Below are 23917 nucleotides of genomic sequence, written 5' to 3'. Positions count from 1 at the left end.
GTGTGAAGTGATATCTCATTGTGGTTTTAATTTGCATTTTCCTAATGGCTAGTGATATTGAGCATTTTTTCATATATCTGCTGGCTGTTTCTGTGCCTTCTTTTGAGAAATGTCTATTCAGGTCCTTTGCACATTTTTTAGTTGGGTCATTTGTTTTCTTACTATTGAGTTGTTTGAATTCCTTATAGTTTTGGATGTTAATTCTTTTATTTATTTATTTATTTATTTAGTATTATTATTATTATGCTTTAAGGTCTAGGGTACATGTGCATAACATGCAGGTTTGTTACATATGTACGTATGTATACTTGTGCCATGTTGGTGTGCTGCACCCATCAACTCGTCAGCAGCCATCAACTCGTCATTTACATCAGGTATAACTCCCAATGCAATCCCTCCCCCCTCCCCCCTCCCCATGATAGGCCCTGGTGTGTGATGTTCCCCTTCCCAAGTCCAAGTGATCTCATTGTTCAGTTCCCACCTATGATTGAGAACATGTGGTGTTTGGTTTTCTGTTCTTGTGATAGCTTGCTAAGAATGATGGTTTCCAGCTGGTGGCAGCATGTTTTGATTCTCTTCTCATTTTCTTAAATATTCTATAGATGTTTTCTTTCTGATTACATTGAGGATTACAAATAATAGCAAAAAGTCATTATCTTTTTAAAATTGATACTGACTTAACTCCAATACCATAGCAAAATTCTCTACTTCTTTACAGTTCCACCCTCCCCTACTTAATTTTACCGATGACACAGATTACATCATTATATATCGTGTACTCATTAACATTAACATGCATTCATAATTATTTTTATGCATTTGTCTTTTAAGTCTTGTAGAAAGTAAAAAGTAAAGTTACAAAGCAAAACTGTTTTTATTTGTCATATATTTGTCTTTACCAGAGAACCTTATATTTTTATATTTTTGTATGACTTCTAGTTACTTGTCTAGTGTACTTTCATTTAAATGTGAAGGACTTGCATTAATATTTCATGTAGAGTGGGTCTAGAGGTAAGGAATTCCCAGCTTATGCTCGTGTGGGAATATTGGGATGTCTTAATTTCTTCCTCATTTTTAAAGGATAATTTTGTTGGATATGGAATTCTAGGTTGATAGTTTTTCTTTCAACATTTAAAATATATATTTCCATTGCCTTCTGCCCTGCCAAGGTTCTGCTGAAGAGTCCACTTATAATCTTATCAGGGATTCCTGTAAGGTTTTGTTGTCTAGAATTTTATTTTTCTTTCTGTTCCTAAATCTAGCAGAATTGAATCAATTTAATGTTCAAGAGTTTGACAATACATTAGTTTACCTTTTTTTGTATCATTTGATAGCTGTTTTGTTGTTGTTGTTGTTTGTTTGTTTGTTTGTTTTGAGACAGAGCCTTGCTCTGTTACCCAGGCTGGAGTGCAGTGGTGTGATCTCGGTCACTGCAGCCTCCACCTCCCGGGTCCAAGCAATTCTCCTGCCTCAGCCTCCCAAGTAGCTGGGATTACAGGCGCCCACTGACATACCCAGCTAATTTTTGTATTTTTAGTAGAAACGAGGTTTTACCATGTTGGCCAGGCTGGTCTCAGGTGACCCACCCAGCTCAGTCTCCCAAAGTGGTGGGATTATAAGCATTAGCCACCGCACCCACTGTATCAGTTGATGACTTTTGTTTTTATTCTCTTTACTTGATATTAATGTTGCTAATGAAATCGACTATATGATGTCACAGTGATGCCAAAATAAAATAAAACTCTTAACCTTCAGTGGGATTTGATGTTAAGCAGCTATTACTCACACTTGTGGAGTCATATGGGAGGTGGTTAGGAAACTCTGTTTTTCCTGGTTCAGTTCATGTCTGGCTATTGAATGACTGTCAGTCAGCTGGGGTGACTAGAACCTAGCACACTGGAGAACTTTACACTATTACACCTGTCTTTCCTTTTCTAACAGGCCAGACTAGGGATGCTTTTGTGGTGATAGAGGAGAGCAGAGGTTAGAATGTCCAAACCCACATGCACAGGCTGATTTTAAGCCTCTGCTTGCATTAAGTTTCCTAAGGTTCTATTTTCTAGGGCAAGCCCTACATTTGTGTCCATATCAAGGAGTGGAACAAGTCACCCCACTTATGATGTAACTAAAATTTCCAAGAGAAATGAGAAGGATTCAGGAGTGGTAAATTGGTGCCATTACTGCACTATAACACACCAACCTATTTTATTTTTATTTTATATAGAATACATTTAGTTCTCTATTTATTTAAAATTGCCTGTGTACTTCCTTTAAATATCTTGTTACTTTTTTTAAAAAATGTTTATTTTTATATTTTGCTTTTTAATAGGGTACGGAACTGCTCACATATCATATATATTCTTTTCTCTAGTGTAATATCATCATTTTGTTTCATTCTGCTTTATATATTTCCATTTTCACTTCTTCTCATATATATATATATACTGTTTGCTATAACTTAATATTTTCTAGTGTGTAGAAATTTATGTGTACTATTTTACATAGCACAGCATTTAACATTTAAGGTTTTTAATATCTTTTTTAAACCCCTACTTATGTATCTATGAAAGTCAAAAAATAATAATCTTGCAAATCCCTCAGTTGATGAATTTTTGCAACAAGCTTACTTCTTCTGTATTTTTAACTTACATCTCATCTTGTTAGTATAATTTGGAAATACTGTACAAGAATGATTTTTGATACCGCATTCATGTTTTACCCAGTTTCATAAATTTAAAATCAATATCTAATTTTATTCCATACTCACTTTGAATCTTTGTATACCGAAAGTTTCTCTGGATCTTGTCTTTGATAAATCTACATTTATTTAATAGTGACAATGACAGGGACTTTATTATGCTTTTTATGAGTGGTGTACTTTAGGAAAGGTATAAAATTATTAGGGCACAAAACATTCCACTTGATGACATTTTTATCTATCTCATGTTTTGTTTTAAAAAAGAGAATTATGAAGTCATTAGAACTTTATTCCTTCATACAAATAGAGATTTGTAACTTGGATTTTCTGCCTTGATATTTTTAGGGTATTTTTCTCTTTCATCGAAATCCAAACCAGTTTCTAGGAAGTCTCTTGGTGAGTCTGATTTACCGATTTTATCTAGATTATGGTGAGGCTTTTCCATGTGCAAATCCCTGTATACAATGATTTCCTTAGTTGTTGTAGCTGCTACTTACTCTTACCCTCAAATGATTACCACCCCCACCTCAGGGGAATAGCAATCATTTTTAATTTGAATAAGCAGACCCTGTCCTCTATCTGTGTTTCCCTTAATAATTTTAATATCTTGCTTTCTTCAGTTCTTACTATAAGAAGAGCTTTCCATGGTTTGTTATAGCATTTATAATGCAGATTTTAATTTTGCAATTGCATTTTTACTTTTTCTGAATTGGAATATTTCATTACTGTGTTTTTCATCTGATCCTATTGTTGTTTTCTTAATTTTTTTTTTTTTTTTTTTTTTTTTTTTTTTTTTTTTTTGAGACGGATCTCGCTCTGTTTCTCAGGCTGGAGTGCAGTGGCACAATCTTGGCTCACTGCAACCTCCGCCTCCCTGGTTCAACGGATTCTGCTGCCTCAGCCTCCCGAGTAGCTGGGATTACAGGCACGCACCACCATGCCCAGCTAATTTTTGTATTTTTCACTCCTGCTCCGGTTTTTGAGATGTAATTTTTCTTGCATTCTATTGAAAAATACTTGTGTATCTGTTAATAAATAATAGATATCTTTGTTGATTGTATTAGGTGATGATTTATTTCTGTTATATTTATCACCAGGATCCTACTGGTTTATTCCTCATTACTCTTTCTAGGGCCAGGTAAAATTGACTTTAGCTTGGAGTGGACCAGCACTTTGGCTGTATTGATTGGTATTGATATGTATTAAATTCTTGTCAGAATTCCAGGTGGTGGGAAGGTGGATGTATAGATTTCCCACACAATTTGCACAGTGTAGCTTGCTTTCATATTGTATTGTGTTTCAATATATTTCTCTTCCTCATTCTCTGGTATTTACAACAAATGAAATAATTTTTCCAAATATCTCTCAGCTGTTAATATAGGAATGGAATGCAAGTCTTGCTTCTCCTTCATTGCCTTCCTTATTTTTCTTCATCTAATCAATTGTGACAATATTGTGAATATACTTGAAAACTAGAATTATTGCAGGAAATGCATATTATCTCAGTATTAAGTTTTTCTGGGATAGATTCTTTAAAGTGGAATTACTGGCATAAAGTGCACTAATACTTTTGTTAATTTTTGGTATGGATTGAAAAATTATTTCCTAAATATTCTTATCAAATTAAAGTGCTAGAAGCAGTATGAACATATACTATCATCTGGAAAAAAAACACTATGGGGATTATTTGCTTATTGTGAAAAAAAAAATAGAATCACAAAAATCTGTGAAAAAGAAAACAAAAGGCAGTCATCATTTCATTGTCTAGCCATGACTCTTACTATAAATCTGGTTTAGTTATTTTATTTTCTGCCCTAGTTCTTTCTAGGGTAGATAGAGAAGTATATAGAGCAATATGTAGACAGATAGTTAATAGTGATAGAATGTACACATGGATGAAAATACTGTAAGGATGAGATTTAAGATGTTTTACATTTTTGTCCCATTATACATAACCCAGTGATTAATGTCTTTACACTTATTACAAATGGTAAGTCCTAGAAAGAAAATTAAGAAAAAGATTTGTTAAGTTTATGTGTATAGTAAACACACACATGTAAAATTTCAAAAGAATGTTGTATCAACTTATGATCTCAACATTCATGTTATATTAATATTTATTATTTAATTTTCTAAAACATTTTAAATTTTATGAGGAAAATATTACTTTATTGTTTTGTATTGATGACCAGTTAGGTTAAATATATTTTATTCTAATGCTTATTATACAAGGACTATTCTGTAAAACTTTTGTTAAAGTTTATGATCAATTTATCGACTTTGATTAGTACCCATTGCACTTTATTAACAACCTTACTGTTTTCACTCACACCATTATTGTTACATTTTGTACAGATAAAAATCTCTTCTTAAATTTTTAATCAATCACATTTGTATTTTCCATTACTTTTAGTTCAGAAAATCTTTTTAGATAATTAATGCATTACCTTAAACATTGCAGTTGCTCAGTAAATTATGTTAAAGGGCTAATGAAATGAAGTCTTCCCTACACTCCACATTTAATTCTGTTCTTTGCAACAGCAACAGGAGTAAAATATTATTCCAGTACTTAACTTGATTGACATTTTCTTATTTCAGAGAATGAAAGACCATGCCTTGAATTCTCTCATCTGAGTATAAAGGATTCCTTCAGAGATTTATTTATTCCAAGAATAGAGATAATTCTGATGATGTATACAAGGAATAACCTAAATTGTGCTAAGCCACTGTTTGAACACAATAACTCACTTAATGTTAATTTCAACACACAAAAGAAAACAGTCTGGCTTATTCATGGATACAGACCAATGGGCTCCATCCCATCATGGCTTCAGAACTTCGTAAGCATTTTGCTGAATGAAGAAGATATGAATGTAATTGTAGTTGACTGGAACCGAGGTGCTACAACTTTTATTTATGATAGAGCGGTTAAAAACACCAGAAAAGTTGCTGTGAGTTTGAGTGGGCACATTAAAAATCTTTTGGTAAGTTTTGGAATTTTATGTATTATACATGCTATACAATATACAGTGTGTTACATTCAATACCACAAAGTGATAATAAATGATATACTTTTCCCCATAAGCATTAACAATTACTGGTTTAATATACTAATGTATGCAGCCATCTTTTCTTTGTCTGCCTAAATGAATAATTCTATACCTAGAAATATCCTGTGTTATTTTTAAAACATTATATTAAAATTTAGTAGTTATTATGTTTTATTTAAAAATCTTCTGAGGTTTCTTTTAACTCTACCTATACCAACCTCAGAATAAAATAGTTATCCTATGTGGGTGGGGGAAATAAACTTTACAATTATTACATTCTTAAAGTATCTTTAAAAATATATGGCTAAAATATTGGCATATAATTAAGTGTGAATCGATAAAAGTAAAGAAAAAATCCTTTTTTTTTTTTCTCTTTTTTTTGAGACAGAGTCTCACTCTGTCGCCCAGGCTGGAGTGCAGTGGCATGATCTCGGCTCACTGCAGCCTACACCTCCCAAGTTCAAGTGGTTTTCCTGAGTAGCTGGGATTACAGGTGCCCACCACAATGCCCAGCTAATTTTTGTATTTTTAGTAGAGGCAAAGTTTCACCATGTTGGCCAGGCTGGTCTCGAACTCCTGACCTCAGGTGATCCGCCCACCTTGGCCTCCCAAATTGGTGGGATTACAGGCAAAAAATCATTTCGAAAAGTAGCATACTTCTGTCAACGGTGGAGGCAGACCTCAGATTCATTCAAGTCTGCTCAGGATTTGAATGGATCAAATAAAGTTCAGGCCAGTTCTATGTTATCTGTATTGTGAATGATTTTTGTTTACAAAGTCAGCCCTTAGGGAGATCCATGTCTATCCTAAAAGAAAGTAGGTAGTTGTGGGTACTTGAGAGAAGGAAGGGTGCTATCTGGTTTGTGGGCATTATTGGGCTTGAAATTTGAACTTGAGTTGTGTTGTGCTGAACTTTCCAGACTCTGCTAAAAACTGAACAAATAACATTTCCAAGAAGCAGTTATGTGTAGTGGCCAGGGGTCAGACTGGATGGGTTCAAAGTATATGTCCATCTTTTATCATCTGTAATTTTGAACAATTACATAGCCTCTCTGTGCTGCATTTCCTTATTTGTAAATATAGAATAACAAAATGTTACCAAAATATTTATATGAATATTGAATTAATATATATGTGCTTAATCAGTGGGTGACATTGAGTCATCGTTGAGTAAGATCAACTTTCGTTATTATTTTTACACCCCCAAATTTGGATAAAACAATACCGTTGCTGTAGACAGAGGAGATAATTGATTCAACCATCCCCACTAACAGACTTAATTACATCACTGATTTTTCCTGATGTTACTGGTGTTTTCTCAACTAACGAATACGTGCCTCAAAGTGTGGAGAATGTGAATGTTAAATAGAAATATTTAGGAAAATTTGTAATATTAGATAAAATTCTAACAGTGCCTTTGCTTACAGAGGCTTCGTATTACAGAGGAAGATTTAAATGACCAGCAGCACTGGAGTCTTGAGAGATACTCCCTCCTGTTTTGGGGCATGGCTGTGAGATCTGAAGGAAATCATAACCTTGTGCCTTGAAAGCCTGAGTGTAGTTTCTCATTAGTGGCAGGTGCTCCACATCTTTCTGTAAGCCATCAGCCATGTCACTGTGTGGGCTGGACCATGATCTGCCCACAAGTCTCACACCAGCTCCCGAAGAGTGTGGGGAAAGTACACTCTCATGTAGTCTCCTATTTCCCTTCCTGGAGCTGAGACTAAGAGGTATTCAGACGTCGGCCTCGGAAGATTGGACGCATCACTCCTTAGCTGGTGATCAGGGGAAGTCACCTAAAATCCATGAAATTAATTTTATCATCTCTGCAGTGAGAATCATTATTCAACTTTCGTGAATCTTCCTAAGGTTTTTGACACAACCTGATCAGATAAAACAAGAAAGCAAGTTAGCATACATTTTGGAGTGAGACCTAGGCTTGTGTTTTAGTCCATTTGGGCTGCTATAACAAAATACCATAGGCTAGGTAGCTTATAAACAACAAAAATTTATATCTCAGAGTTCCGGGGTCTGAGATATCCAAGAAGAAGGCATCAGCAGATTCAGTGTCTGGTGAGGGCCCAGTTCCTGGTTCATAGATTATGCTTTTTCACTGTGTCCTCACATGGTGGAAGAGTCGAAGGAGATCCCTCAGGTCTCTTCTTTCTGGGCACTAATCCCTTTCATGAGGGTTCCACACTCACGACATAATTCTCCCAACCCACAAGAAGGCCTCACCTCCAAGTATAATCACCTTGAGGATTAGAATTCCAACATACGAATTTTAGGGAGACAGAAACATTCAGACCACAGCAACTTGGAATCTATCTTTTCGTCTTATGAATCTATGTGGCTTTGGGAAAGTCGTTACTTCTGACACTGTTTCCTTAATAAAATAGGAATTGATCCAATGTTATTTATTTAGCATTTAATAGGTGCTGCTGACAGTTTTAGGCATTAGGATAAAAATGAATAACTCATAATGAAGTTGGAAGTATTAAATATGAACTTTATAAGGCCCATATCGAGGTAGCTAGCAGAAAGTAAACACCTAGTAATGTTGATTATTATAAAACACTTTGCTAATTAATTGTATTTTGCATATACTGTTCTGCATGAGATGATACAATTTTAAAATAAAAAATTGATATTGAAAATGAATAAAGAAAAATCAAATATTTTAGGCAAAAATTGAACAAAGATACAGTCGTTTTGAAATTGTAAAGTCTCTTTCCCTATATCCTCAAAATGAATTAAGCCAGAAAAAATAATAAATTTTAAAATGTTGATATATGAGGGAGGCATGATTTGTTATTACTTGAAATGAATACTGTAATATTGCCTTTTTAATTGCAGAAGCATGGTGCATCTCTTGACAATTTTCATTTCATAGGTATGAGCTTAGGGGCTCATATCAGTGGATTTGTTGGAAAGATATTTAAGGGTCAACTTGGAAGAATAACAGGTAAAATTATTTTTATAAAATTATTGCTTTAGCATACTTTTAAGTCTCAGAAGTTATTTGGCTAATTTTTTTTCCTTTTTTCTTTTCTTTTTTTTTTTTTTTTTTTTGAGACAGAGTCTCGCTCTGTTGTCCAGGCTGGAGTGCAGTGGTACAATCTTGGCTCGCTGCAACCTCTGCCTTCTGGGCTCAAGTGATTCGCCTGCCTCAGCCTCCCGAGTAGCTGGGGTTAAAGGCACCTGCTACCACACTGGCTAATTTTTGTTTTTTTTTTAATAGAGACAGTGTTTCACCGTGTTGGCCAGACTGGTCTCGAACTCCTGACCTCAAGAAATCTGCCCACCTCGGCCTTCCAAAATGCTTGGATTACAGGCGTGAGCCACTGTGCCCAGCCACTTTACTTAAAATTTAGTGGGTACAATAATTACTCAATAGAAATTATGTACAAACATTTATTATTTTCTATGTTATATTTAAATATTGGCTTTGTTTTAGTTAGACTCTGAAGTTTTGTTAAGCTCTCAACAGAGATTAAGTTAACCAAATGGAAACGGGAGAAACATATCTATTTCTGTAGTCCCAGCTAAATTTTAAGGACATACTATCCTAAGAACACAGAAGTAAATGTGACCCATTGAACAAAAATACTTTATGTATTAGCTAAGAATATAACTATTTACTTAGTTATCACAAACTGATGCATTTCAACTCTCTAAAAATTTTTACTTGAGTGCTACAAAGGTATCAGGAGTTGTATCCAATTTGAGGGGCTCTGGGTCCCCCTTCATATTTCTATAACAAAGTTACTGCATCCAGAAAACTCGGTCATCTAATAAGGCTGACATGGATTTTCATTCTTTCCTCTATGAGTGGTAGTGATTTTAGGAATAGGAGGATAATATTCCTTTTAACCAATTTACCTTTTTTGTTTTTTAAAATAAAAAGCAATTATTCATATATATGGCCATAAAAGACTTATAATAACTTTAAGTGTTGATAAAAGAAAATAGCGTCTTTAGTTCAGTTTCAAAGAAGGGGGAGAGAGGTGAATGACATATAGATAGTTACCTTTACAAACCTTAAGCATATCCTTACTTACTCTGATTAGTTTTAATGTTAACAAACGTGTGAAAACAAAATTAACTGAATGAATGTAGGAGGGTCAAGAAGTAGCAGGTTAGCCAGGATTTATTTATACAAGGTTCCCTAGTGCTTAAAGCCCATTCTATTTCAAAAACCACACTTGCTCAATTTGTACTTAAATTGTGTTTACACATACTAGTCTAGTTTGAATGGCCCCAAATACCAGGCAATCATCAGGGACTAAAAGGCCACCAAACATGGAGGTTCTACATCAGAATAATTTATAGGAAGATAGATGATTCTGTCTCATTCAGTGAAGTGGGTTAAATAAAATGGGGATAATAGAGGTGTTTGAAATGAAAAACATTATATTTTACTTTCAAATATCTTTTTAAGATGATTGTTTCTTCATTGTATAGATGTTCTCAAGAAACTGAATTTTATCTTCTCTCTCCGCTTTTTGACAGTTCCCAGAAAGTCATGAGCCTAGAATTTTTATTTAGAAATTAGGATATCCCAGAAATAATATTCACACTCCATGGAATTTAAAATATATTTTTCTTTTCTTAAGAGTGTGTGAGAAAGTCTTATGAGAAATGGATAAGATAACGTGGTTTATCCCATAGCCCAAATTATATTTGGCACCTGAAAAAGCTTTTCAGGTCTGTCTACAGATAAATCCGGAGTGAGCTAGTAAGGTACAGAGTTCAAGAGAGAACCAGATGGTATCATTATTTTTTTCCTTCAGGAGAAATAGTTGTAGTTATTATTAAATGTAAACTACTGTATTACTCCTAACTCAGTCTCACATAAAAATTCTCCAAAAAGTCCTACAGTATTTTGTTGCGGCTTAACCTGAAAAGTTCTGAAGGTTAGTAGTATTATTCAAATAATGAAGTTACCTGCTATTCATCCACTTTCATTTGTTTTTAGATATGTTTTTGGATAGGTTTAAACTAAAAGTATAAATGCTTTTTATGTTTATAATGTAGTAATAATGGAAGTATGCAATGTAAGGAGCTCTGTAGACTTGATAGACTGATAGTTTCTTTCTTGCTTTCCAGGTCTTGACCCTGCTGGGCCAAAGTTCTCCAGAAAACCACCATATAGAAGATTGGATTACACTGATGCAAAGTTTGTGGATGTCATCCATTCTAACTCCAATGGTAACAAATCAGGATTTATTACCTAATTATTTGAAAATGAAAAGGAAAATGTAGACCCTGGGCAAGGGGAGAGCATAAGAAGAAAAAATATCATGGATAAAATGATTTTAAATCTGTAATTATAGAATGATAATATTTCCCAAGTAATATTTCTTAGGGTTAGTGATTTCCTGCATTGTCAAATGGCACTCTTTGACTTCAGTTTTCCTCCTTCAGGTGTCAAGATGTATCATGTCATCCTAAAACACTGAAATAAATAACTAAGAGTTCATTCTGTTCGTGCTGTTGACAATTTTATTGATTTGATCACATTTTCCCCCATGTTTAACGTTCCTGATGTATTTAGGTTACCATTCTCCCCACTTATTTTCTTGCTGTGATATATATCAACTAGAACTGAACACAGCATTTCAGCCAAAAATAAAGAATAGTCTTCCTTAAATGTAAGGAAATAATTTTTCTGTTTTTTAAAAAATTATCTTAGCTGAAAATCTCTAACAGGGTATTGGATTTTTGGCCAGAGTACAATTGAACAGACACTTTTAAGAAACAGACTGTCCTCATGCCTTTCCTGATTTGAATTTGTTGATACTAATATTTATTGAGCACTTCCTATACATTAGGCAGTGTTTTGAGTGCTTGTATGAATTAATTAGTGAATCCTACTAAATTTCCATTAGATAGATAACAACTATCATTCCCTTTACAGTTGAGGAAGCCAGAATAAAGGTTGTAAGGTCAGTAAGTGGCAGAGTCAGAATTTGAAATCATATGTTTTGATTCCAAATGATGCACTTAACCAGTATATTATTCTTATAAACTGCATCAGGAGAGGATATGGTGCTCAGATAGAGACAAGGGCAGTGACACTAAGATTGCTCCTCTGAATTTATCTTGTGGTAATCTATACTACCATACTAGGGTGTGTGTGTGTGTGTGTGTGTGTGTGTGTGTGTGTGAAATACGTAAATGCCATAGACACAATTTTTCAACCCCCATGACTACATGTCAATAGATTGAGACTCCAGTGGTAACAATTCTGCTCCTTATTTGGAATCTATGTTCACCTACTTCTATAAGCAGTCAAAACCAAAGGAGTCATAGTTGTAGTGTTATCCAAACCTCTCATGTCTTTATTATCTCTAACTCTTTATATCAGCTTGGCACATCCACATACAATACACCTATTGGCCAATTAATCTGTAATCTCTTGTCTGAATTTTTTTTGAAACTCTAACTTATTGGGGGAACCCACCTGCAATATTTCAACGTAGGTTCTTTCTATTTTCCATAAGTGTCGGCCAGCTGAGAAATAAAGAGAGACAGTATAAGGAGAGGAATTTTACAGCTGGTCTGCTGGGAGTGACATCACATGTCGGTAGGACTGTGATGCCTGCCTGAACCTCAAACCAGCAAGTTTTTATTAAGGGTTTTAAAAAGGGGAAAGAGGCCAGGCGCAGTGGCTCATGCCTGTAATCCCAGCACTTTGGGAGGTGGAGGCAGGCAGATCACAAGGTCAGGAGATTGAGACCATCCTAGCTAACACGGTGAAACCCCATCTGTACTAAAAATGCAAAAAATTAGCCAGGCGTGGTGGCGGGTGCCTGTAGACCCAGCTACTTAGGAGGCTGAGGCAGGAGAATGGTGTGGACCCGGGAGGCAGAGCTTGCAGTAAGCCGAGATTGTGCCACTGCACTGCAGCCTGGGCAACAGAGCAAGACTCCATCTCAAAAAAAAAAAAAGGGGAAGAGAGTGTAGGAACAGGGAGTAGGTACAAAGATCACATGCTTCAAAGGGCAAAAGCAGAACTACTGATAAGGTTCTATGTTCAGCGGAGCACGTATTTTCTTGATAAACATCTGAAACAACAGAAAACAGGGTTTGAGAGCAGAGAACTGGTCTGACCACAAATTACCAGGGCGGAGTTTTTCCCCACCCTAGTAAGCCTGAGAGTACTGCAGGATACCAGGGCATATCTCAGTCCTTATCTCAACCACATAAGACAGACATTCCCAGAGTGGCCGTTTATAGACCTCCCCTGAGGAATGCATTCTTCTACCAAAGTATTGATATTCTTTGCTAAGAAAAGAATTTAGCAATATCTCTCCTACTTGCACGTCCATTTATAGGCTCTCTGCAAGAAGAAAAATATGACTCTTTTTTCCCAACCCCACAGGCAGTCAGAACTTATGGTTGTCTTCCCTTGTTCCCTAAAAGTCACTGTTACTCTGTTCTTTTTCAAGGTGCACTGATTTCATATTGTTCAAACACACATGTTTTACAATCAATTTATACAGTTAACACAATTATCACAGTGGTCCTGAGGTGATGTATATCCTCAGCTTATGAAGATAACAGGATTAAGGGATTAAAGTAAAGACAGGCATAAGAAATTATAAAAGTATTATTTGGGAACTGATAAATGTCCATGAAATCTTCACAATTTATGTTCCTCTGCCACGGCTCCAGCCGGTCCCTCCATTTGGGGTCCCTGACTTCCCACAACACTAACTTCAATTCTGCCTATGGCCTTTTGACTTAGCTCTTCATACTTCTTATTATTTTTGTTTGCATTTTTTACTTATCCTAATGAACTGTCTTGGATTTTCTTATATTGTCAACACTTTTTGATGATGCAACCTATCAGATCTAACCTGCCACTAGAGGCCACATAGTTGGAAAGTTGGATTGATCTTTATGACTATCACAAATAAGAAACACAGATTTTTGATGCTGCATATGTACCTGTCCTGAGAAATTTCTGAATGATATGTGTGGACTCAGCACACACCTGGTGAACTGCCTTTTCCTTGAATACTAGACAATGACTACATCTTCTACTTGCCAATAATCCTCACTTTTACTCAGTTGTGAGTGCTCAAAAAGCCATGTGGCCTTTCAAATTTGTGGATTAGATAATTAGGGCATACATTCTTGAGATATTGGGGAAAATTATGAGTCCAATATCGAAAAGATAGATGCTTTTCAAACCCTCATATTGGGTTTGCAAAACATCTCATCTGTTATTCTTGTCTGGAACTCCAAAGGACATTACAGAATCATGGGTAAAGCTGAACAAACCAGCCTTCTTATGGTCTGCAGGAAGCTTCTAGTTATCTGAGTTGCCTCCACCAAAATCACATTTACTGAGTTTTTGTTTAAGTAGATTCTGAATTGTTAGAGCTCCTAGTTATCTGACAGAAGCAAACAATAGCCTTCTTTGTAGGAAATTCACATAATTCAGTCTCAAATTAATTTTACAAAAACAGTTTAAAATAATTGTTTAGCATCCAAGATAGCCAGGTACACTTGAAGCAAGACGGCATGAATGAGAAAAAGCAGAAACAAGTCAATAGACAAGACCCATAGGCCTCCAGATATTGGAATTATTATACACTGGCTATAAAAGAGTGCCTATTATTAAGTTGGTGCAAAAGTAATTGTATTTTTGCTATTAATATTTTCAAAAAGGTAGAAGATAAGACCGAAAAATTTAACAGAAAATTAGTAAGTACAAATTTGATCAATTATATTTGACGAAAATAATGAAATTATTCTTACCCTAAAAAGTAAAATAATTGACTTCCATTGAATGGGTTTAACAGAAAATTAGAAATGGGTAAAGAGAGAGTGAGCGAGTGAACTAAAAAGTAGGTGAAAAGTAAATTTCTAGACTGAAGCAAATGGGTGCCAAAGAATAGACGATATAGACCAACAGTTAAGAGATGCATAGGATAGGCAATGAGATGGTATATTACATTGTATTAGAATTCTGGAATAAAACTGCAGAAAAATGGAACAGGGGTTATATTTTAAAAGATATTTTCTCATAATTTTCCCAAACTGAGTAATATAATCAATCCACAAGTTCAAAAGGCCCAATTAATTCCATTCATTAAGAAAAATAATAAAGATTAATCTCCATTTAGATGAATGATAGTGAATTGCAGAAAAGGCCATCATCAAACCATACAAGTTTATTTAAATAAGGTGAATAAGATTGACCAGAGTTACAACTGAGTTCTCATCAGAAACAATGGAATATAGGAGACAACAGAATGGTCCTTCCATGTGGTGAAAGGAAACAACTGCTAAGATAGTATCCCAATCTGTTTCAAGAATAAATGTATTTTGTTTCAGACAAATTTAAACTGTCTGAAACAAAATACATTTATTCTTGAATGTATTTGTCATGAGCAGAAAGGTTACTCTTCAGACATTCATGAGCAGAATGTATTCTTCAGGCAAAAGGAAAATTATTCTTAGATTGTGGCTATTTTGGAAGGAAGAACAATGAACTAGTTAAATCTAAGCATATGCTGATGGCATAAAATACTGTTAATAATTTTTTACAGATTTGAAATATAGAGAAAATTAAAATAAGCTAAAATAGCATGTGATTTTGGGCGATAAATGAATTTCAAATTTTCTGTGTTCCTTTCATTGTATAGAAAGAAGGTGAAAATGACCTTCAATAACTGAGGTTCATAAGTATAGTATTCATGTTGAATCTTTAGGGTATCTAGCAAGAAAAGAATAAAAGAGTACTTCTAAGTTAATGAAGGACAAAAATTGAATAAACTTTTTATGAAGTCAAACGAAGGCAAGAAAAGAGAGAAATAATGCATAAAACAGCTAAAGCAAATAGAAGGTAGATAATAAGATAGTAAAATTAAACACAACTATACAATTAAGATAAATGGACTTATGCTCTAATTAAAATATTGTGGTTGTCAAACTTGATTAAAAAGATAAAATCCAACTCTTATTTATTAAAGACATGTATAAAAGCAAGGAAGCAAACTATTTGAAAGTAGAAGGGTGACAAAATATATGCAAATATTATCCTCCAAATGGTGGTAAATCTATATTAGACAAAATTGATTTTATCATACAAACTAATAAAAATATGGATGAACTTTAAAATAATAAAACTTTGAACTCACAAAGAGGATATAACAATTCTAGTTTGTATCCATCTAATAACACAGCTTCAAATACGTAATGCATTATTAACAATAACACATTACAAAAAAAAGGCAACCGCATAATCATAGTGAATAATTTTAATTAACACAATTGATCTCATAGACATTTATAGAACATTACACTTGAGAACTGCAGAATTTACAGTCTTCTGTAACACACATGGATATTTTACCTAAAGTTAACCATATACCGAGCCTTAAAAAAATGCTGAAACATTTCGATATACCTAATGTAAATGACAAGTTAACGGGTGTAGCACACCAACATGGCACAAGTATACATATGTAACAAACCCGCATGTAGTACACATGTACCATAGAACTTAAAGTATAATAATAAAAAAAGAAAAAAGAATACATAAATAAATATAATCAGAGCTATGAGGGCATTAGCCAAATATAACAAACAAACAAAAAAAGAATTGAAAGCAAATAAAAATGTTTGGATCTGAAAAACAACAATATTCTCAAACATTTCAAAGTGTAGAAATCATAGCGTAATCTTCTCTGTCTTTAATGCACTTAATCCAAATAAATAACAAAAATATAACTAAAATCCATATGTTTTTGAAAGTGAAAAATCACACTTAAAAATAGCTAATGAATACAATAAGAAATAATATAAATGTGAAATATTTTGAATTGAATATTCACATTATAGCATATTAAAACTTTTTGGATTCAGCAAAAGTCATGTCTAGAAATTAATGTATAGTTTTGAGTACAGCTATTTTAAAAGACTGAAAATCAATCACTAATCTAATAATCTTGAAAAATTAAGAATTAAACAACATAAACACACAGAAATGAAGAAAGAAGCAAATATTAAACATACCAAAGAAATTAATGGAATAAAAATTATGAATTGCAGATGCTTTAAAAAGCCAAAATTTGCACTTTAGAAAAGATAAAAATTATTATTTTAAAATTTATTTATATCACTTTTGCCTTCTTTCCATACAATGAAAGGAACATAGAATACTTGAACTTCATACGTCTCTTCTAAGAAGAAATTCTTGGAGAGAAAAAACAGAAAGAACAAAAAGAGAAGACACAGCTAGTATCAGTAATTACGTGGTTCTGTTTCCATCAACTGGATTCTGAAGCTGAAAAAAAACCTTGCACTCATGTAAAACACAAAAATTATTTCCTTGTGGTATGCATAAATGTGAAAGGAAAATAAATGGTTTATGAGGAATTATTTTTAAAGCCTTCGTAACACTGGGGTAATGAATAATATTTTCCCAAAGTACACAAAAATCTCTAACCCAAATGAAAACATTAAAATGTCAGATTATATAAAAATTGAGAATGTTATAAATACTTTAAGAATGTGAACAGCAAGCCATTAAAAAAAGCAGGAAAAGAGATAAAGACCCACTGTCAGTCAATAATAAAGACAAAGATAACCTCGTTAAGAAAAAATCAGGACATTAGGAAGGATACATCTGAATAGGCATAAACGTATAAAAAGTTCTTAAAGTTAGAAACAAATATAAATTAAAACCCAAATAAGAAGCCACATGCTTAAAATTCAAAAGTTTGACAAGAGCATTTATTGGCAAAGATATGGTACAACTATTCAGCATTGTGTATTAAATCAAAGATAATCATATTCTATAACAATTCCACTCCTAGGTATATAACCAACTGATGTACCTTCACATATGCTTTAATATATGTGTTCAAAATGTTCACAGTTTGAACACATTAGCCCCAAATTGGAAACAACACAAATGTACCACAATAGGAGAATGGAAAAATAAATTGTGATACGTTCATACAATGAAATACTATATGACAATAAATTACTGTTTTTACACCTGACAATGTGGATTAATAGCACAAACATAGTAATAATCTAAAAAGCCAGAAACAAAATCATACGTAAAATATGAGTAAGTTCATATATTTTTTCAAAGGGGAAATCTAAACTATAGGGTTTTGGGAGTCATCCTTAGAAGGTAAAGAAGAAAAACAGGCTGGGTGTGGTGGCTCACACCTGTAATCCCAGCACTTTGGGAGGCTGAGGCGGGGGGATCACGAGGTCAGGAGTTCGAGACCAGCCTGGCCAGCATGGTGAAACCCCATCTCTGCTAAAAATACCAAAAATTAGCTGGGCATGGTGACACGTGCCCGTAGTCCCAGCTACTCGGGAGGCTGAGGCAGGAGAATTGCTTGAACCCAGTAGGCAGAGGTCACAGTGAGCGGAGATCATGCCATTGTACTCCAGCCTGAGCGACAGAGTCAGACTCCGTCTCAAAAAATAAAATAAAATAAAATAAAATAAAATAATCTCAACAAATGATTTTATCTTAAAAAAGAGGATGGGTTAGCAATTAGGGGACAGAAAGAAACTTGTGACTGAGTAAGGGCACAATGGGGGCTTCTAGGTGCTATTTCTTTACATGAGTGTGGTAGCCCCATGGCTGTTTGCTTTATAATAATTAGCCTATAGATTTATGTTGAATGTTCTTTTTCTGCATGTGCCTTATATTTTACAATAAAAGGAAAATTAAAAAGTCATAGCTGCTCTCCCCACCCTTCTTGAAATCAAGAGAATGAATGATCTAAACAGACCAAGCTGCCCCCACCCATCTGATAAAAGGGAAATAGCATGCCTGAATCAAGGGCTGCTTGTAAGTTAATGACAAATTTCTTTTTTTTCCCTCTGATTCCTAAGGAGCGCTGTTGGTTTGAGTCTCCTTCGTTGGCAGATTGGAGAAAATGACAGTTCCGAACTGCAAACCCCTAGTCTTGGAACTCCATGTAGAGTTCAAATATGAGGAAATTTCACAGATCTCTAACACTGTTGTTTTCTTTTTCTTGTTTTTAAAACTCCCCTCTCCCCAGCCTCAGTGTACATGCCCAGTGTTCTAATGTGCTACTAACAACTCATCAGAGGTTTTGATACATCCTAGAACTAAGTGAAGTTGCAGCATCTAAACCCTTACTGTCAGAATCATCTATTTATCTTTGTTTTATACTAAATCTATGACTGATCTCTTTCATGAGTTCACTGTGTTGTAGGAAATCGTTTGTGCCCCAGATTAAAGCATTGTAATCTTATTTGGCAGCACAATTTTACATCAAATCACAGTCCTGAGTATTCTGGACTTGCTAGTCCTTTTCACTGTTAAGGCTTCTCTGAGTTATAGGCTGGTAACGGGCTCAGAATCAGTACATTCACCAGTGCTCGAATGATCTACAGGGCTACACAAGCCCTTGAATCAAAGCTATGAGTTTCATGTCACTCTGACTCAAACTGCTCCAGCCGAGGCAGCTTAGTTTTTAGATTTTTTTCCAGTTAGTGCATCCAGCACCAGCAGATCTTAAAAATTATGACCCAAAGTGAAAGCAAATCATCACACTGATCGAAAAGGCTCTGTAGGACTTGGCTTCCTTTGCTCCGAAGCTCCCTGTTACACATTAGGCTTCAGCCACGCTGGCTTCTTCCCCGAGCATATTCACACAAATATCCACTGGGCTCACCGCCTCACATCCTTCACATTTTTGCTCCACTCAAACTTCTTCAAGCAGCAAATTCCTTAACCAAATAACTTAAACATGCAACTACCACCCTCACTAGACCCTTCCTATCCTCTTGTTCTACTGAACTGTTCTCCGTAGCACTTACTATTGTTTGACATACTCTGTATTTACTTGTTTATTATGGTTTCCTTCCACTATAAAGTATTTGTCACTGCAAGTCATTTTGCTCTATTTCTTTTTTCACTTATGTGTTCATACCGCAAAAAACTGACTGACCCATAGTACACTGGTGACTGGCAAACATGTTAAATTAATGAAATATACTTTTCATGAAGAATTTATAGAAGTAAACCTTCTCTTTATAAAAACACTTATTTTCAATTCTAATATTTAAAGAATAACTTTGAATGGATTTTATAGGATATTTTGGTTTATGCAAGCTATTCACCCGATTTATATACACATGATGATCCTTGGGTGCTTTTCTTCTCAGGTTTAGGCATTCGAGAGCCCTTGGGACATATAGATTTTTATCCAAATGGAGGAAGGAAACAACCTGGCTGTCCTAAATCAATTTTCTCAGGTATACTGACAGTATTTTTGAATGAATTACATAGTATTTGAAATGACGAAAGAAAATAACTTACTTTCCCCCTCTTCATCTGTTGGCAGTGTTTTTATTTCATCACCATTGCCCATGACTCAGGAGAGTTATTGGTTAACAGTGGTTTAATTTGACCATGCTTAGTTCATAAAGGTTACCAGTAGACATCCATTTGGTTATGGATGAGACTTCTTATATTATATTTTTAATAATTTTAGTTCATCATTTTAAACATTAGGAGAAGTTGTAAGTCACCGAGGAAGCACACGTAGCTAAAGTATCATATAATAACACTTTGGTCTCAGGATTTAATCTTAACCATCACAATATTACTGTACAAAGACAAATTTAAAATCTCTTGACACTTGATTGTTCTGTACATAAAGATAGCCGAGCAGCTTCCCCAGGTGTGGAATTTGGTTCACATCAGAGCCATTGCAAGAAATGTTCTCAGGTCCACAATGGCAGCTGGTCAAATAACACGTGACCAAAGGCCACTGTAGCTAAAGAAGTTTGGTAAAAAGGATGAGGATGTGCAAGGTTGGAAAAGGGGTTGGAAAAGAAAAGGAAAGTAATAAAGTTTTAATGTCACCTGGCTTCATGGTCATCTTTGTCATTAGGTGGAAGCGTTAGGAGTACAGGATTAGAAGGAAAAGATGTGTACACTAGTGATTAAGTATAGTAGCACTGTGTAGAGCTTGTGAAACACTGAAATGAAACATTTTTGCTGTTAATTATTACTTTAAAAATTTATTATAAATCTCATGCAAAAGACATACTAAATTTAAGTTTTCATTGGTACTATTTGTTTAGTGGTTTGACATAAAACTGTGTATTATAGTCAGTAATATTCATAAGGTACATAGTGTTTAGCAAAACTTCATCTTTACTTTGTTTTTAAATGTACTTGAACATGGATTAATACATCTACAGGTCTTTGCTTTTTTTTTTTTTTTAACTCTTAAGGAATTAAATTCATTAAATGCAACCATGAGAGAGCAGTTCACTTGTTCATGGCATCTTTGGAAACAAACTGCAATTTTATTTCATTTCCTTGTCATTCATACAAAGATTACAAGACTAGCTTATGTGTGGACTGTGACAGTTTCAAGGAAAAATCATGTCCTTGGCTGGGTAAGAGAGATTATTATAGTTACTATAATTCTTATTTAATATGAATAACATAATTGTTAGTATTTTCTGCTAGAAGCTAAACTGTGTACTCTGTTTACTTGTTATTACATGACCATTTTATGGAAAAATTATCTGTAGAGATGTGGTACAGAGTAAATATATCATTCCCTACTAAACATTTTTAATATATTTAATGAAAGGAACATGATCAACTGCCTTTTTATGTTCAGTATAGTGGGCAGATTAGGTGGCTTTATAATGATCCTTGTTTCTGATGTACAAAAATATCTAACTATCATCCAACTATATTTTCACTTAAAGAAAGAAACTTGCACAGTCTTGGCAAACACCAAAACTTGCACAAAACCACACCGAGGTGTGGTTTTTTTGTTTGTTTGTTTTGGTTTTGGTTTTTGGAGGTCTTAGGAACAAGTGAAGAGGTATGAGCCATGGTTAGCTTCTCATTTGCTATCAGCAAGTAGACATGAAACATGGTTACATGGTTCACACCTTCTAAATGGATAAAGCTTGCTAAGAGCAGTTCAGTATTGCTACTTCTGATAACTAAAACCTGCCAACAGGAAATTATAGAGAAAAAAATCCACATAAAAATATAATATTGGAACTGGAAAGAATTTCAGAGGCTGTTTACTCAGGGTTTTTCGAAGACAGCACCAGATCCAAGCATGCCATGAGCATGTAAACATCTGGTCAGTATCATGGCAGAATTCTCCAGAGACATTTCCAAAGCCAAAGGGGTTCAAGGAATGGGTAGTGATTACAAAGGCTAAATTAAACCAAACTCTGAAGCACGATTAGCACACATTGAGAACACCCTAGGAGGGGTATGCACTGTTCAGGCATTGCCAATTTGATTTTTCTCATAGACCTTTCTGTCTATAAGACATTATATGGGATTAGTTTTCTTCAGACCTCCTGTTGTGGATTGCTTTTCTGGTCCCATCCTTCTTCCATGTAATGAGAAAATTGTAACTCAGAGTGAATATATAAATTACGTAAAGGCATAAGTTAGAAGTTGAGTAAAACCTCTGAATTCTTAATTTACTATTCTTTCTACCATATTCAAATCTCAAATTTGGAGGTAGCAATATGGGAACAAAGAAATACAGGAAGCATATTAAATATATATTAATATAAAGTTTATTTTATAAGTATTTTTATCAATATATCAACATATTATAATAAATATGCTACATGTACACATACTATATTTATCTGAAATATGTATATTATATGCACAATATATAGTACATGTAAAGTATACCTATACTTATATATATAATATATATATAATGTATGCACATGCATGCCATATCTGTATGTATTATATGTATTGGAGAATTAGGGATCTATACTCATGGAGCTGTATTGTATGTTTAAGTTTTATGTAGTCAATTTACTCTGCTGAATTTATTAGAAAGAATTACAGGTAAAATTCTGAATTTATAACAGTAAAACTTCTACAAATGGACTATAGCCATATGGATGGAGTATGCTAAACTCTGATAAGATTTTGAGGGAGAAGATTTATTTGTGAATCCTGAATTTAAGAGTTCTTATTGTAATTAAAATAAATGGAATGCTGCATTATTTGAAAAAAATGCTTTTTAAGCTATCAAAATCCACGACAATCATGATGATGATTATACACACTGATCTTTTAGTTACTTTAGTGATTTGACATTTTTGTTATTTGATGGAAATCCAATTTCTAATGTTCTATTTCTCAAATCTCAGGTTATCAAGCCAAGCTATTTAAAGATGTTTTGAAAGAAAGGATAAAAGGAGGACCTGTTAGGACCACTGTGTTTTTGGATACTAGTGGCATATATCCATTCTGTAGTAAGTTAACACTTTTAACAAATAAACAAATTTTTAGTTTTTTTACACTAATCTACATTTGATTCAAAGTGTTCTTTGCACCCACTCAATTCCATCATGTTCTTTCAGGCAAATTTAAAATTTGCTATAGCCAGTGGGATAAATTCAACTAAGGACTTGATCTTTTTTTAGATAAAATGGAGAGACGCTTGGGTAATATTTTCACAAAGAAACAATCAAGGAAAAAAAAAAAAAAAAAAAAAGAAACAATCAAGGTTGCACTCCTTCATCCTAAATTTGCATATTGCCCTTTTCACCTCTAGAGTTATTTTGGCATATAATGTATTAAGGAGCCATATATATATATATATATATATATATAGTATGAACACCTATTTGGAAACCAAAACTAGATTATTAATATATAAATATAAAAAAGGACAAGAAAGTAGTAATCCTCATAATACATTCAGAGTTAGACAAGAGGAGAAAACTTGTAGAACAAGAGAGAATCTCATAGAAATATAATAAATCATTAGATTTATAAGGAAGTATTAAAGCAAAATTATTCTGTTTGGAAATGAAAAACTAGAAGTGGTTTGCAAATAAAATGAGTCCTTTTATGTGAAGAATCTTATGGAGGAAGTTTTGAATGACTGTCATTAATTTTGATTGCTGAGAGATAAGTACTTAAAATAGATTCTCATAAAATATTTTAGGTCAGTCATTTTTAATGTCTTCCAGTCACAGTCATTACCAACTTCAATATATTATTCTTCAAACATTAGTGATGTGTCCTATCAGACAGAACTGGAGCTGTCCATTTTTCAAATTAAAAATTTTATTGAGTTAATCTTATTGAGTTAATTTTAGATTTACATGTAGACATAAGAAATAA

At 34.0% G+C, this 23917-nt stretch overlaps 1 protein-coding gene across 9 annotated transcripts in view; it reads left to right on the top strand.

Annotated features, from left to right (window-relative positions):
• The window catches only part of LIPI (lipase I), a 106377-nt gene that overhangs the window by 21746 nt on the left and 60714 nt on the right, over positions 1-23917 (top strand). For 3 of the 9 annotated variants that reach the window (XM_073009587.1, XM_073009589.1, XM_073009591.1), the window contains exons 4-11: positions 3044-3094; positions 5297-5682; positions 8605-8713; positions 8990-9121; positions 10858-10959; positions 19933-20022; positions 21010-21177; positions 22936-23040. In XM_073009587.1, coding sequence (XP_072865688.1) covers positions 5386-5682; positions 8605-8713; positions 8990-9121; positions 10858-10959; positions 19933-20022; positions 21010-21177; positions 22936-23040 — 1003 coding nt within the window. In that variant the 5' untranslated portion in view covers positions 3044-3094; positions 5297-5385. Of the gene's footprint in view, positions 1-3043; positions 3095-5292; positions 5683-8604; positions 8714-8989; positions 9122-10857; positions 10960-19932; positions 20023-21009; positions 21178-22935; positions 23041-23917 lie in introns of those variants that run through there. The other 6 variants (XM_073009590.1, XM_073009588.1, XM_037982790.2 and 3 more) reach the window with 6 other exon arrangements.

This window comes from Chlorocebus sabaeus, chromosome 2 (genome assembly GCF_047675955.1).
Source record: "Chlorocebus sabaeus isolate Y175 chromosome 2, mChlSab1.0.hap1, whole genome shotgun sequence".
NCBI lineage: Eukaryota > Metazoa > Chordata > Mammalia > Primates > Cercopithecidae > Chlorocebus > Chlorocebus sabaeus.
Note: the sequence above shows the minus strand (reverse complement) of the source record. Positions and strands in the feature narration are given on the sequence as shown.